At 37.7% G+C, this 16442-nt stretch overlaps 1 protein-coding gene across 1 annotated transcript; it reads left to right on the top strand.

Moving 5' to 3' along the window:
• The first annotated feature begins 1295 nt into the window (after window positions 1-1295).
• LOC120090346 (thyroid adenoma-associated-like protein) lies at window positions 1296-15917 on the top strand. Its single transcript, XM_039047941.2, has 4 exons — window positions 1296-4752; window positions 5310-5557; window positions 6657-7253; window positions 13383-15917. The coding sequence occupies exons 1-4, from the start codon at window positions 1435-1437 to the stop codon at window positions 15790-15792; spliced, it is 6573 nt and encodes a 2190-aa protein (XP_038903869.2). The 5' UTR covers window positions 1296-1434; the 3' UTR covers window positions 15793-15917.
• Window positions 15918-16442: the final 525 nt, after the last annotated feature.

The raw sequence follows: 16442 nt of genomic DNA, 5'->3' as shown, positions 1-16442 counted from the left end.
CAACATTCATAATTTAGTTTTGCCAAAATGAGCTAGTTTGTAAGTATTACCTTCTTGAGGCTAGAAGTTTAAATCTCGAGATTTATGTAGAAATGACTTTGATGTTTTTTAAAAATGAATTTTTTTTATTCTAATTCTAATTCACTTTCTAGCTCTTAGCCTAATTTTAGCTCACTTTATAGCTCCTGCTTTGGTTATCACTCTTCTCCTCCGTATTTGGTTCATTTGACTTTAAAAAAACTTCATTCGTTGCCATCAATCGCAGAAAAAATAACTTGTTTATGTCGTTGGAGGCAGGGTTGTGAATGAAATATAGAGAAGAGATCAAAAGAAAGATAACAAGAGAAAGAAGATTTGGAGAGAGAAATAAGATGAAAGTTGAGAATAGGGGTGTTCGTGGGTTGGGTTTAGGGATATTTTAGGCCCAACTCTATGCTTCGATTTGTGTATTTTTCTAACCCAAACTAACCCTTGTTAAATTATGAACCCGACAACCCATAAAAAATAGGTTGGGTCGATTCCATCGGTTTCCTTAAAAAAAAAAAAAGCTTGGAATCACCAATAAAAAACACATAAGATTCCACAATCCACAAGAACGATATCCAAAATCTATTATAACAAAACAAGTCTCCAAAATTCACAAGAAAGACCATAATAGCATTTGAAACACTATTTGAAATTAAACAAAACAAGTTATTTATTTAAAATTTTATTCTAAAAGGAAGCAAAACGTAAATATGTAAAAGTCTAAATTATTTTCATATATTGAATTAAGATTAACAACTCAATTTCAATTTATATAATGAAAATTTTCTAGAAAGTATAAAGAAACTACTTCTAAGAGTTCGTTGAAAAATAAATTATTCAAAAAATATTGAAATTAAATAAAATTAAAATCAATATATGTATAAATAATTGTGTTATAAGTAAGAAAAAAATATATTTTAAAGTTAATAATAAATTCGGGTTGGTTCGGGTTATATTAGGTGAATCCATGAACCAATCAAATCCATAAAATTTTCATTTATTTGAACCAACCAACCCAAAGAGTTGGTAACCCAACACAAACCATAGGGTTGGGTTGGATTGATCGGTTTTTTCGGGTTATCGAGTTTTGAACGCCCCTAGTTCAAAGATATAGAAAGAAAACAAAATATTTAAAATAAAATTGAAAAAATTATAAAACCGATTTTTTCAAATACATTTTGGCCTAATTTTTTAGACAAAGGTTTCAAATAATCCCTAATCTCTTCATTGTATTAAAAAACAAAACTTGATTGTTTTGAAAACTAACCTCCTGGCAGCCCTAATATAAGTACTATTCCGGCCGCCATTTTCTCTCTTCTTCTCCCGCCCTTTGTCTCTCTCTCTAAATCAAGAGTTTTCAGCGAAGGGAGAGAGAGAAGGTAACCCCAACTCTGAATCATCGCATCAATGTCTGCTAAATGGCGAGCTCTGCAGCATCGCCACCGCTATACTTACAGTGCAATTGTTTTCCCTCACTCCTTCGTTGATTCTCTCAATTCCTTCCAATCCTCTTCTAAATTCTTCACTGAATTACTCCAACTTGTATCCTTGAACTCCGTTTACGCCCAAGTGAATCACGCCAAGAAAGTCGCTTCCGCTTTCTCCGAGTTACTAGCCAATGGAGACGAGGATTCCGTGTCCAAAGCCGCGCGGTTTTACTTGGAGGTTTTGTTCTGTGAGAATTCCCAGCCTTTGCATCGAACCCTTGTCTCCACTTTGGCCAAAAGCCGTAAATTTCAGGATTCTCTGGGAGAGTGTTTCAGGAATCTCTGTGAGGAGCACAGTGGGCTGCAACAAGGTGGAGAGAAGCGGTTCTGCGTGTCGAGGGTGGCTTTATCGGTAATGGGTATGCCCAAATTGGGATATTTAGTGGATGTTATTAAAGATTGTGCCATTTTGGTTGCTCGGGATATTGTCTCTAGCTTGGACTCTGTGGTTAAGGAAACCAATGAGTCCGCTAGGCCTTCTCCAATTATTATGGAGCAGTGTCAAGAGGCTTTGTCTTGCTTGTATTACTTGCTTCAGCGATTTCCCTCCAAGTTCCAGGAAGATTCTAGTGTTATGGGGATGATTGTGAGTACCATTTTAAGCATTCTAAAATCCTTGGCTTTTTCCAGGGATTGTTATGTGGCAGCTGGCGTGAGTTTCTGTGCTTCTCTGCAAGTTTGCCTCAACTCAGCAGAACTTGGGGTGCTCATCTTTTATGGAATTTTTGAACAAACTAACCACATTTCATTTTTGAAGTATGAAAGTGAATTTAAGAATGCTGTTCTGAAGGTTCCTCATCAAGCGAATGTCTGCACTGAAATTCAAACTTTTTCAGTGTTGAGTAGACTCTGCTTGATCAGGGGGATTCTGACAGCAATTCCAAGACCTGTGCTCAATATACCATTTTATATGATGGAAGGAGATTTGAATGGCCATCCAGGTTGTCTAAATAGCGGTGACTCAGTCAAGACGGTACTCTATGATGGCATTTTGCCTGAGCTGTGTAACTATTGTGAAAATCCTACTGATAGCCATTTTAACTTTCATTCATTGACTGTACTGCAGATTTGTTTGCAACAAATAAAGACATCTTTAGTTAGTAATCTTACTGATACATCCTGTAGTTATGATCCCCTCCCTGAGGAGATGGGAAGTCGAATACTAAGAATTATGTGGACTAACTTGGATGATCCTTTAAGTCAAACGGTCAAACAAGTGCATCTCATCTTTGATCTATTCTTAGAGATTCAATCGTCACTTTGCTGGTCAGAGGGTAGCGAGAAAATAAAGTCATACTTGCGGAAAATTGCTTTTGATCTTCTTCGTTTGGGTTCTCGCTGTAAAGGAAGATATGTTCCTTTAGCTTCTTTAACCAAAAGGTTGGGTGCAAAGGCATTGTTAGATATGAGCCCTTCCCTGCTTTTGGAAACTGTACAAGCATATATTGATGATGATGTGTGCTGTGCTGCCACTTCTTTCTTGAAATGTTTCCTTGAGCATCTGCGTGATGAGTGCTGGAGCAGTGATGGTATTGAAGGTGGGTATGCACTTTATAGAGGTCATTGCTTGCCACCCGTTCTTCATGGACTTGGTTCTGGGATATCAAAGCTTCGATCAAATTTGAACACTTATGCTCTTCCGGTATTGTTTGAAATTGACCTAGATAGTATATTCCCTATGCTTGCTTTTATCTCAGTCTGGCCTAGTTCAAGTGACAATGGAGTTCTCTATCCTGGTAATAATCAGGGTAGTATGGAACTGAGAGTTGAACAGAAAGTTGCCATTTTTATTTCATTGCTCAAAGTATCTCGTTCACTTGCTTTAATTGAAGGAGACATTGATTGGCTAGAGAAACCTAGCTTAGACGAGAAATCTGTCCATGAAATAGAATATTTTAGTTGTCATGCTCTTGTTTTTGTCAAGGGAGTAAAGGTCGAAATCCTTGTTGAGTGGCTTTTATTAGCATTAACACATGTTGATGAGTCACTTCGTGTGGATGCTGCAGAATTTCTTTTCTTGAACCCTAAAACTTCTAGTCTGCCATCTCATTTAGAACTTACTTTGTTGAAGAAAGCAATACCATTGAACATGAGGTGTAGCTCTACAGCTTTCCAGATGAAGTGGAGTAGCCTGTTTAGAAAGTTCTTTTCTCGAGTACGAACAGCTTTAGAGAGACAATTCAAGCTGGGTAACTGGATACCACTTGCTTCTTCTTGTAATAGTGAAAACTATCTGCCAAATGGAAGTGAGCACATTATAGCTGGTAGAGCGGATGATCTTTTCCATTTTATGAAGTGGTTAAGTTGCTTTCTGTTTTTCTCATGCTATCCTTCTGCACCTTACAGGAGAAAAATTATGGCGATGGATCTATTTTTAGTTATGCTTAACATTTGGTCAATTGTTCCTTCTAAAGAAAAGTTTAATGAAAATCTTCTTCTTCCTTATAATGAAGGAATTACTTTACCCGATTCAGTTCTTTTGTTAGTTGGATCCATCATTGATAGTTGGGATAGACTCAGAGAAAATTCTTTCCGTATATTGCTGCACTTTCCTACTCCACTTCCTGGCATTTCTAGTGAATATATGGTTGGAAAAGTAATCACATGGGCGAAAATGTTAGTTTGCAGCTCACGTGTCAGAGAAAGTGATGCTGGAGCATTGGCATTAAGGCTTGTATTCAGAAAGTATGTTTTGGATTTAGGCTGGATGGTCAAAGCTTCAGGTGTTGTTGTTTGCTTGGATTCCCTAAAAAAATTACCAAATGTGGATGAGGAAATAAAAAAATCAAACCATCCGGTGGCAGAGTATTTGAAATCTTTGATTGATTGGTTGAATATCTCTGTAACTGAGGGAGAGAGGAACCTCTCTGAAGCCTGCAAAAACAGCTTTGTTCATGGTGTGTTGCTCACTTTGCGGTATACTTTTGAGGAGCTGGATTGGAATTCAGATGTTGTGCTATCTAGTATCTCGGAGATGAGAAGTCTACTGGAAAAGCTTTTAGAGCTTGTGATGCGAATAACTTCCTTGGCACTGTGGGTGGTTTCAGCAGATGCCTGGTATCTTCCTGAAGACATGGATGACATGGTCGATGATGATGCCTTTATGCTGGATGTTCCAAATGAGGCTGATGTGTCTATGTCCTTGTCTGAGATGGAATACAGTGAGGAAAAAACTACAGTAAATTTAAGAACATCAGAGCAGATTGTGATGGTTGGCTGTTGGCTTGCCATGAAAGAGGTACTTTGCCTTTTGATGGGCTCCAATTATTCATTTGGCAGCCTTTTCACGTTATTCTGTCTTTCTGCTTTCCAGGCCGAGATTTTTTTGCTTATGACTAGCAAGAGTACATGTAACAAATTGGACTGAAGAAAATTCGACTTCCATAGTAATCTGTTCGGTACTTGATATTTAATATGGTGTTAGTTAAGGGGTATAAGGGTAATTAGATAAATAGGTAGTTACTGAGTAAAGGTAGTTATTGTGTAAAGGTAATTACTACATATTGTTATATATAAAGGGAGGGTAAGTGAGTGAAAGGGAGGTTATTCTGTGGAGTGATCTAGAGTTTGGGTGAGTACACTCAAGAGGGTGGTTCTAAGTTTCGTTATACTTGGATTATCTTGTATTTCTTCATAGTTATATTTCAATATATTCAGATCTTGTTCTTGTTAGGAAGTATACTAACATAATCATCAATATCTACTAGGAAATCATATTTAATCTGACCATGGTAGTTGGGACCATTTGTTCACGATGGATATTTCCCTCCATCTCTTTCTATTTGGCATTTGCAGGTTAGTCTTCTTTTGGGAACAATCACAAGGAAGGTGCCTTTGCCTGCTGCGTCTGATTCAGTCGAATCTGATCCCAGTGCTTCCATTATATCAAGACAAGAGGAAGTACTTGATTTAAGACAACTTAAAGTGATTGGGGACCACTTTTTGGAAGTTCTTTTGAAAATGAAACACAATGGTGCAATTGATAAGACAAGGGCTGGATTTACTGCTCTTTGCAACCGTTTACTCTGTTCAAATGACCAAAGGTAACTTTCTTTAATACTTTTTGCATGAGTGAAGCTTTCTCCTCCTATATTTGATTTCCTAGAAAGGCAGGGGAAATAAAATCATTTTGCTCTTCTTTTAATAATAAATCTTGTAGTGTCTTTATGTTTTGGAAAAAAATCAAAGATTTGGGTGAAAACTCAAATTTTATCCTTAAACTTGGCTAGGTTGATCGGCTTTTATCCTGAACTTTCAATTTAATTAAATCGAACCATAGATGTGGATAAATGTTGCAATTTTTACTCTCTATTCAACTTATGCTGCAATCACCCAATAATTCGTCCACTAATTGCAGCAAAATCTCTCCAGATTTGTTAATTTGAACAAAAAATTAAACTCTAACAAATCAAGACAGCAAATAAGCTTGGACAAATCAATACACTAGATCATTCATTGAACCAAAACTTACACATTCTCACAAAAGTTCCAGCTAGTGTTGTCTTTCTTTGAAGGGTGGTCAAATGTGTATTAGGATCCCATTGTAATTCATTGATTTGTGGGGTTTTTTTTTTCCTCTTAATATTAATGATTGTTCAAAAATTTTTAACTGAAACTAAAAGTTAGAATATTTAATCTAGGTCTAAGGCAAAAATTTCAATTCTCATGAAGTCTATGGTTTAATTCTTAAAAATCCTTCTACTTCTGTCCCCCTATTTTTTTATCACCGTCCTTTTGATTTTTCCAATTTAATCTCCATATATTGAGTATTGTCTACAAATGGTCGCTTTGCATAGTCTGCTATGTTAGCATCCATGTGAGTTGACATTCTAATAACTGAACCAATGATAGAGATCGACCTTGAGTTATTGATATTCTAAAGTATAAGAATTAAAATTAGATATGAGTAACAAAGTGATACTATGCTATTTGGTTACCCATCTTATTTAATCAAAAGAGAGATTTAGAGGTCTACATTTTCTTGATTAAATAATAGCCACTTAAATTTTATAAAATGTTATGAAATATCAACAAATTCTATAAAATGATCATGAAAATTCTTGTAAACATTTTTGAAAGGGCAGTAAAATTTTCTCGCATCTGAATCCTTTCCCAATTCTCTAACTTATCCTCTCTTTCTAGACTTTGTAAGTTAACAGAATCCTGGATGGATCAGCTAATGGAAAGAACGATTGCAAAGGGCCAGACAGTTGATGATTTATTGAGGAGAAGCGCTGGTATTCCAGCTGCCTTTATTGCTCTATTTCTGGCAGAGCCAGAAGGTTCCCCTAAGAAGCTTCTACCAAGAGCTCTGAAGTGGCTCATAGATGTAGCCGAGAGGTTGTTGCAGAATCCAATTGATACGAATCATAAAAACAGCAACTTCTCCAAGTTACCATCCACAGGGTTAGGCCAAGAAACAGAATCTGTTTTACCCCATGAGACTTATCCAAGTGAAAAAGCCTCTAAAATTCGTGATGAAGGGGTCATTCCAACAGTTCATGCGTTCAATGTCCTTAGAGCTGCTTTCAATGATACCAACCTAGCAACTGATACATCTGGTTTCTCTGCTCAGGCTATAATTGTTGCTATTCGCTCATTCTCTTCTCCTTACTGGGAGGTGCGTAACAGTGCTTGCTTGGCATACACTGCTTTAGTTCGGCGGATGATAGGATTTCTCAATGTTCACAAACGAGAATCAGCTCGTCGAGCTTTAACTGGACTTGAGTTTTTTCACAGGTACGATATCTTTGGTGTCAGTTCGAACTGCAAAATTTCATTGGTAGACAGCATGCATTTTACATTGTAGGATTTGCATGTATTCTGAAATTCCATACCACCATGTATGAGTGTCTTAATAATTAGATTTGGTAGAATTACTTATACTAAGAATATCAATATAATATGTTTCTTTTGGGCTCAAATGACGTTTATGATCAAGTCAGTATGACTTTTGGTTCTTGGAGTTAAATAAATTGTGAAATTGGAGAGTTACCGCTCATTGTTTCTTCTGTAATGCATTAACTGTGGTAGATGCCTTTCTTGTCATATCTGAGAATCATATTATTAAGTCTTGTGTCTGTTGAGCCATCTTAGTTCTCATTGCCTTCAATGATATGAATTTTTTTGTCTGATGCTCGGTTATATATTTATGTTCATGTGAGTCGTGAAATGTGTGTGATCCATCATTTAATTTTCCAAAGAAATAAGACTTCCATCGAAGAGAATGAAACTAGCAAGCAGATGGGTAGAAAGCAATTAAGAGTAGAAATTAAACGTGTGTATGGTGTTCATGGTGGAAAATAAGGTATTTCTTTGATTTGTATTTTGTACCTTTTAGATTCATCTTGATACATTGTGATAGAAATGGTATTAGGGTGGTAGAGGGATATTAAGGGTATATTAGTAATTAGCAAAGGGAGTTGGTTATGGAATTTGGTTATAAATAGAGATAAAGAGAATAGGGAAGATAGGCAATATTTTAATGAGTGATTTAGAGTCTCAGGAGGGGAGGGTCCAAGTACCTCGAATTACTTGGTTTATCTTGTATTTTGGTTATAGTTAATATTACAATATATTTGGGTTCTATCGCATTTTTTTATATAAACAAAAAGATCCCACCTATATTGAACTAGTGGCTTCACAAAAAACTTTGTAAACCACTACTATGTCCTTTCCTCTGACCGATCAGTTGAAGATTTCAAATATTTTTCGTTTTTGTGGGCTTTTTTGCCCCGTGTATTCTTTCATTCTTGTTCAAGAAAGTTGACTTCAATCAATATATATATTGATGAAAAGAGAAATGAGAAACGAACACATAGTTTACGTGAAAAACCCTAGAATAAGGAGAAAAAACCACGTTTGAGACTTATTTTTTTTATTATTGTTCAGAACACAAAATACAAGGGAACAAACCAAATAAATAGACAATGGGAAGCCCTAGGTGCACAGGAAATTACAAAAACGCCCCTAGGTTAATAGGCTATTTTCAACACCCCCCTTAAATTGGGGCATAAATATCAATAAGATAATAATCAAACTTTGTCTAAGCAACCCCTTTGTGAGCACATCTGCAACTTGTTGACTTGAAGGGACATAAGGAATGCATATGCTTCCATTGTCTAGTTCCTCCTTGATGAAATGCCTATCAATCTCAACATGTTTGGTTCTATCATGCTGAACTGGATTATTTGCAATACTTATTTGCTGCCTTATTGTCACAAAACAGTTTCATCGGAAGTTCACTGCCTTGATGAAGATCTGACAACACTTTAATCAACCAGATTTTTTCACATATCCCTAAACTCATGGCCCAGTATTCAGCCTTAGCACTACTTTTGGTCACAACTCCTTGTTTTTTACTTCTTCAAGTCACTAGATTACCCCAAACAAACGTGCAATACCCAGATGTTGACTTTCTATCAACAATAGACCCTACCCAGTCGGAACCGGTGTAAGCTTCAACGCATCGTTTATCGGACTTTCTGAACATCAAGCCCTTACCAGGGGTTTCCTTCAAATATCGTAGAATGTGCTCAACTGCTATCATATGATCCTCATAGGGGACCTGCATAAACTGACTGACAACGCTAACTGCATAGGATATATTAGGCCTCGTGTGAGATAATTAGATCAATTTCCTAATCAATTGCTAATACCTTTCTTTGTTGACAGGGACATTGTTACTTGTATTACTAACCTTTGAATTATACTCTATCAGGGTAGTCATACCTGTTTCTTTGAGTAAGGCAACAGTGTACTTCCATTGGGAACTGAAATCCCTTCTTTTGATCGAGTCACTTCCATTCCGAAGAAATATCTCAACTTCCCAAGGTCTTTAATCTCGAATTCAATGGCCATTTTAGCTTTAAGTCTCATAATCTCAGCATCATCGTCACCAGAAAGCATAATATCATCGACATAAACAATGAGAACTGCAATCTTCCCTGAAGTTGACTTCTTTGTAAACAGTGTGTGATTTGAGTGCCCTTGAGTATACCCTTGTCCTTTGACAAAAGTGGTGAATCTGTCAAACTAAGCCTTCGGGGACTGTTTCAACCCATATAGGTTTCCTCAGTCGGCACACTTGGTGTTTGAATTGACTCTCAAAACTGGGGGAGGACTCATGTAGACTTCCTTTTCAAGTTCCCCATTAAGAAACACATTCTTTACATCTAGTTGACAAAGAGGCCAATCCTTGTTCACAGCAACTGACAACAATACCCAGATAGTATTAAGCTTAGCTACGGGGGAGAACGTCTCGGAGTAATCCACATCAAAGGTTTGAGTAAAGCCTTTGGCAACTAGCCTAGTCTTGTATCGGTCAATCATTCCATCAGACTTGTATTTTATAGTAAAACCCATTTGCATCCAACTGTCTTGTGCCCTTAGGTAGACTCACCTGATCTCACATTTCGTTTTTCTCAAGTGCCTTCATTTCTTCCATAACTGCAGCCTTCCATTCAGGAGTTTCCATTGCAACTTGTATGCCACTCGGTACCATTACTGTATCTTGACTGGTGGTAAGGACCTTGAACTCGGATGACAAGTTACTGTACGTTATATAACTGTGCATGGGGTACTTCGTACATGATCGAGTTCCTTTTCTCAGAGCTATAGGGAGATCAAGGGATGCATGACTTTCTTCCATCCTGTCAAGTTTCCCACTGTGATTGGTTTTCTGCTCAACAGGGGTTTCACCTTCAGAGGTTCCCTCCATATCATCTTCTTCTATAGTACCACTCTCATTTTCCGGAATTGTTTCCTTATTATTATTTTCAGTTGTTTCTCCATCTGCCATGGTTCCCTTGGCGGTACTGTCAGCACCTTCTTTGCCTTTTTTCCTTTCTACAATCATTAGTCTCAGCACAAGTATCAATATCATTAGTTTCAAGAATACACGTACCTGATGTTGGGTCTGACTTATAGACCGGAGCCGGAGATACAACAAGTTGCGTTGTTTCCTCCCTGGGATTCTTCCTATAGTATGTTATCCGTGGGACTTGGTAGGAAGGATAGGACCGACATGTTCAGGAATAGGAGATGACTCTAAGGGAACTGCATATGTGGACCAGTTAGTCTCTTCACTGGGGTTCTCCCCCTGGAGATGATTAACGGGGAAGAACGACTGATCCTCAAGAAAGGTGATATCCATGGTAATAAAATATTTGCGAGACGACGGGTGGTAACACTTATACCCACGTTGGTGGAGAGGATACCCAACAAAGACACTTTTGAGCACGAGGGGTGAATTTCGTGCGATTTGGACTATAGGAATGAACAAAGGCAACACAACCAAATACCCGAAGTGGTACATCTGAGATTAAATGAGTGGTTGGATATGACTCTTTAAAACAATCCAATAGATTGTGAAAGTTGAGGACGTGAAAAGGCATGCGATTGATTTGGTGGGCGGTAGTGAGAATAGCATCCCCCCATAGGTAAGACGGAAGAGATGTGGACAATATTAAGGAACGGGCGACTTCCACCAAATAACAATTTTTCCTCTTGGCTACTCCATTCTGTTGAGGGGTGTAAGCACACGAGCATTGGTGGATAATCCCTTTAGAGGTGAGGAAGTCCCGGAAAGAGGCGTTAAAGAACTCCCACCCATTGTCACTTCTCAAAATTCCAATTTTCGTGTTAAATTGGGTTTCCACAGTAGTATAGAATTGCTGGAATACTGACGACACCTCGAACTTATCAGTGAGAAGAAAGACCTAAGTAAGCCGAGTGTGGTCGTCTATAAAGGTGACAAACCAGCGTTTTCCTGTGGAGGTGGTAGTTGCTGAGGGACCCCAGACGTCACTATGAACTAGGGTGAAAGGTCTGGACGGTTTGTAAGGCTGAGAATGAAAGGAGACACGACTCTGTTTGGCACAAATACAAACATCACAGTTTAAAGAAGATATATTAATATTGCGAAACAAATGCGGAAACAAATATTTCATGTAGTATAAGGGCGGCTCCGATCGGTTGGGCTTCAAGCGTCAAACGGCTCTGACCAACGATCGAAGCCCCGATCTGCAAAGGACGACCTGGCTGGCCTTCAAATGGCTGTTGGAATCAGATGAGGCAGCGTGGCTTGGAGGTAACGCTCGACGGCTGCCTGAACCGTTGCTGTAATATCGACGTTTGCAGCTCCACTAATCCCCACGGAGGTTGCTGAAGAAGACTGTGGTTGATTCTCGTCGATAACGGCTAGGGTTTCATCCCCTTGCTCTGATACCATGATGAAAAGAGAAACGAGAAACAAACAGTTTACGTGGAAAACCCTAGAATATGGAGAAAAAAACCACGTTTGAGACTTATTTTTTAGTATTGTTCAGATATACAAAATACAAGGGAATAGACCAAATAAATAGACAATGGGAAGCCCTAGGTGCACAAGAAATTATATTAATGCCCCTAGGTTAACAGGCTATTTTTGACATATATATATATAGAGAGAGAGATAAATAGAGAGAGGGAGAGGGAGAGGGAGAGGGAGAGGGAGAGGGAGAGGGAGAGACTAGTATTTTTATAGAAGCCTTAAGCAGTATAGTTCTATATGCTTGAAACTCGTAATCTGTTATAAGTTCTGTCCTAAAATAGTTGCCTATTTTTCTGTCAAAATGCCCCAAAATGGTATTTAAGATGAAAGATCCCTTGAACCCATAGTTAATATTTGGTTAAATTAAAGATTGAGTCCCTAAACTATGGTGATTTTGTTTCTTTAGTCACTAAACTCTTAAAAGTTGTAAGATCCCATGAACCCATAGTTAATATTTGGTTAAATTAAAGATTGAGTCCCTAAACTATGGTGATTTTGTTTCTTTAGTCGCTAAACTCTTAAAAGTTGTAAGATCCCATGAACCCATAGTTAATATTTGGTTAAATTAAAGATTGAGTCCCCAAAATATGGTGATTTTGTTTAGTTGCTAAACTCTTAAAAGTTGTAAGGACATCCTTGATCCATTGATTTTGATTCTAACAAGTCCCTGCCACTAATCTTCAGTCAAGTGTTAATGTGGGAAATGTGTAGAAGAAGTATATTGATAAAGAGTTTCTTTTACAAAATGAAAAGAGCGATTGAGTTGAAAAATTAAGGATTACTAACCGTAATTTTTATCCTAAAATACAAACTATTAGATGACAAAAGAAATAAAGGAGAGCATAAATAGTTTTCTAACTGGACTAATTGGTGATGGTTTTTATTTTTTGGCATGAAGTGGCAATGTGGGTCACGAGGGATAGGCCCACCAGAATTTTTAGTTTAAAATTTATTGTCCATCCATCCCAAGGATGTTTTTGTTAGGTACTTAAGCACCTTGGAAAACCACACCCCAAAATCAGCTATTAAGATGTGAGAGTCAAGTCACTTAAGTACCACATTGGTCATCCCATTCTAACCGATGTGCGACAAAGGTAGCTGAAACTACCTTGGTTCCTAACAATACCCCATCATCGGAAAGCTGACGTACCGATGGCTAGACCGGCGGTACTTCACTCAAAAACACCCGGTTAGAACTCTCCGCTGGTTCTTCTATTTGGACGATAACTGGTTCTAACACCATCGTTAGGTACTTAAGCACCTTGGAGAACCACAACCTCAAAAGCTAGCTATTGAGGTGAGAGAGCCAAGCCATTTAAGTAGCACATTGGTCTTTCCTTCTAACCGATGTGGGACAAAGGTAGTCTATATTACCTTCGTTTGCAACAGTTTTTGGCTTTGCATTCTACTAGGACCTTGCAAAGTGCCATGCCTAGAGAGTTCTACAGCATCTTACAATTTCAATTTCTTTATCTTGATGGTTCTTATTTCATGGGGATATTTTATCCATTTATAAGTTATGTTAGAGGAATCTAATGAAGTTTTATTTCCAACAGGTATCCCGCATTGCATCGATTTTTATTGGAGGAATTGGAAGTGGCTACTGAGTCTCTTGATGATGGCTATTCTGGAAATTCAAAATTCAATTTAGCAAATGTTGTGCACCCAAGCTTGTGTCCTATGTTAATTCTTCTATCCAGGCTTAGACCTTCTACGATTGCAAGTGAAGCTGGGGATGACCTGGATCCATTTCTCTTCATGCCGTTCATCAGGAAGTGCTCTTCTCAAAGCAATCTACGGATTCGTATTCTTGCATCTAGAGCATTGACAGGCCTGGTGTCCAATGAGAACTTACCATCAGTTATCCTCAATATAGCAGCCGGGTTGCCAGTTGATGACATCACAATGATGGCTCGTGAATCAAGCATCTCACTAGATGCGACTGAAACCCCTCAACATGCTTCATATAATAGGATCCATGGAATCTTGTTGCAGTTGATTTCCCTTTTGGATACAAATTGTAGAAATCTGGCAGATATTTCGAAGAAAAGCCAGATTCTTAGTGACTTGGCAGAGGTCCTTGCACGTTGCTCCTGGATGGCAAGGCGTAGATGTTGTTCTTGCCCAATTCTTAGTACGTCTGTCTTACGAGTCCTAGGTGATATGCTCAGTATTGTTAGAACATGCCCGAGAAGCAAAAGTTTCTACATCATCCGAAACCTGCTTCTGGATCTATCTACTGAGTGCTTAGATGTGGAAGCCTCTCACGAATTGTCATATTATGATCCAACAGTAGCAGAGCTTCGGCAACAAGCATCTATTTGCTATTTCAATTGTGTATTTCAACCATTTGATGAAGAAGATGATGCAGATCTTCAGACATCACAAAGATCTCGGTTTGCTGAAGATGTGCCAGCCACTCTAATGGATTATCCTTTTTCACAACTTCAAGAAAGGCTAATCCGCTCATTACAAGATCCCTGCTATGAAGTTCGACTTTCAACAATGAAATGGCTGTTTAAATTTCTGAATTCAACAGAATATTCTGCTGGGTTGTATGACTTGAGTTGTCATGAGATTAGGACTGTTTATCACTGGATTAAAACCAACCTCCAAACCTTACTGACAGAGCTTTTGTCATTGGAGAAGAATTATAGATGTCTATACTACATTTTAAAGAATATTTTTGCATGGAATATATCTCAGTTTCAGAAGTTTGGCAATGAGGAATGTACTGAAGAGGTAGTGTATATTGGTAAGATGGACTGTGGATCCGTGTTGCAGTTTTGGGATAAGTTGATTTCCTTGTACAAGCTCACAAAACATGCAAAAACTCGGGAAAATACCATTCGCTGCATGGGAACTTGCATAAAGCGCCTTGCTATGCAATATTCAGCCTGCATTGTTTCCGATGCCACGGTGACTGAGTCTTCAAATGATAGAATATCAGATAACTTGGCCAAATTCCACTCCTGTATTACCCTATTCACTGACCTGATAAGGCAACATAGTGCTGCATCAGAGCCGGTAAATATGCGTATGGCCGCTGCAGATTCTATTATAGCCTCAGGTTTGCTAGAACAAGCTGAAATTTTTGGTGATTTTGTGTTCAACAACCAAATCCCTCTGGAGACTGCTAACTCCCGTTTTGAACAGAGAGAGTATGTGAATATGTATGCTCATCAAATCCTTAATATATGGTCTACATGTATTATGCTTTTGGAGGATGAAGACGATGACATCAGGAAAAGGCTCGCAGCAGACGTCCAGAAGTGTTTTAGCTCGGAAAGAACTCCAAACCAAGTGGAGCAAGTTATAGGATCAAGTTTTGAGTATCTATCATCTATATTCGGCCACTGGGTTCTGTATTTCAATTACCTTGCAAACTGGGTGTTGAATACAGCGAATTATACTGTTTCGGCAGCAGACCCAGTTAGGAGAGTGTTCGATAAGGAAATTGATAACCATCACGAAGAAAAGTTATTGATCAGTCAGACTTGTTGTTTACACATGGAGAAGCTTTCAAGATCTAAACTAGTTGCTTTGTTGGACACCGAATGGTTCATAAACTATTTGGTTAGCTTGAGAAAGAGATTTTTCCGTCAGTTGATCAAATTTTCAGATGAGCATATGAACAAACATGGTGGATTTGATTGGATAGGTGGTGCAGGCAACCACAAAGATGCATTCCTTCCACTTTATTTAAATTTGCTTGGCTTCTTTGCCCTCTCAAACTGTATTGTGAATGGCAAAACCGAGGTCACTATGCAGCCTCTCGTCGCCGAGGTTGTCGAAATCGGTAAGATTATTATTCCTTTTCTTAGGAACCCTCTGATATCGAATCTGTATTGGTTAGTGATTAGAATACACAAAGAAGCCTTATATGTTAATAGAGATCACAGAATCCTTGAACTTGGACATGAAGCAATCTGGGAAGGTTTTGATCCATATTTTCTTCTCAGATAAGTTTCTTGTAGAATATTTCTTTTAATTTTCATTTGAGTTAGAGAATTTTGATGGAAATTACTATTATACTATTTGACAATATGAAAATGCAATATTACTACCCAGGCCATTGGATTTATCTACAATTTTCGCCGTCTAATGTGTCATCACGGGTAGTCTATTCTTTTTGTATATTTTGTTCATCAAATTCGTACACTAGCAAAAATTATACTTTAATTTGACTAAGTTATGTCTTATAATGACTAATGAGGAGAACAAGAATGATTATAAAAAGACAGTGAAGAAAATGTATGAAAATGGCTATTAATTTTTTAAAAGATATTTTTAATAACTAAGCTATGGTTTAAAATGGCTGATGTGATTTTGGATGGAACAAATGACCTGCAAAGACAAAAGAAGTGTGCTGGACAAAGGTGGTAGTGGTCAAACATGTTCCGTTTCTTAAGTGTCGGTTTGACGGAAGAAAATTGTTTTTCAAAAGATTCATTTTTATTTAAATACTTTTAACAAAGATAGTTAAAAATAAAACTTTAAATTTGATTGATTGTTAAATATTTTAATTTTTTTCAAAATGATTTATTTTTTAAATTAAACTTTTGAAAATGTATTTCAAACTTATTTTAGATCAATTTGAATTCTAAGTTTAGCAT

This window comes from Benincasa hispida, chromosome 11 (genome assembly GCF_027475165.1).
Source record: "Benincasa hispida cultivar pf3 chromosome 11, pf3_genome.v1.1, whole genome shotgun sequence".
NCBI classification, from domain to species: Eukaryota; Viridiplantae; Streptophyta; class Magnoliopsida; order Cucurbitales; family Cucurbitaceae; genus Benincasa; species Benincasa hispida.
This window is presented reverse-complemented; position numbering and strand designations above follow the sequence as displayed.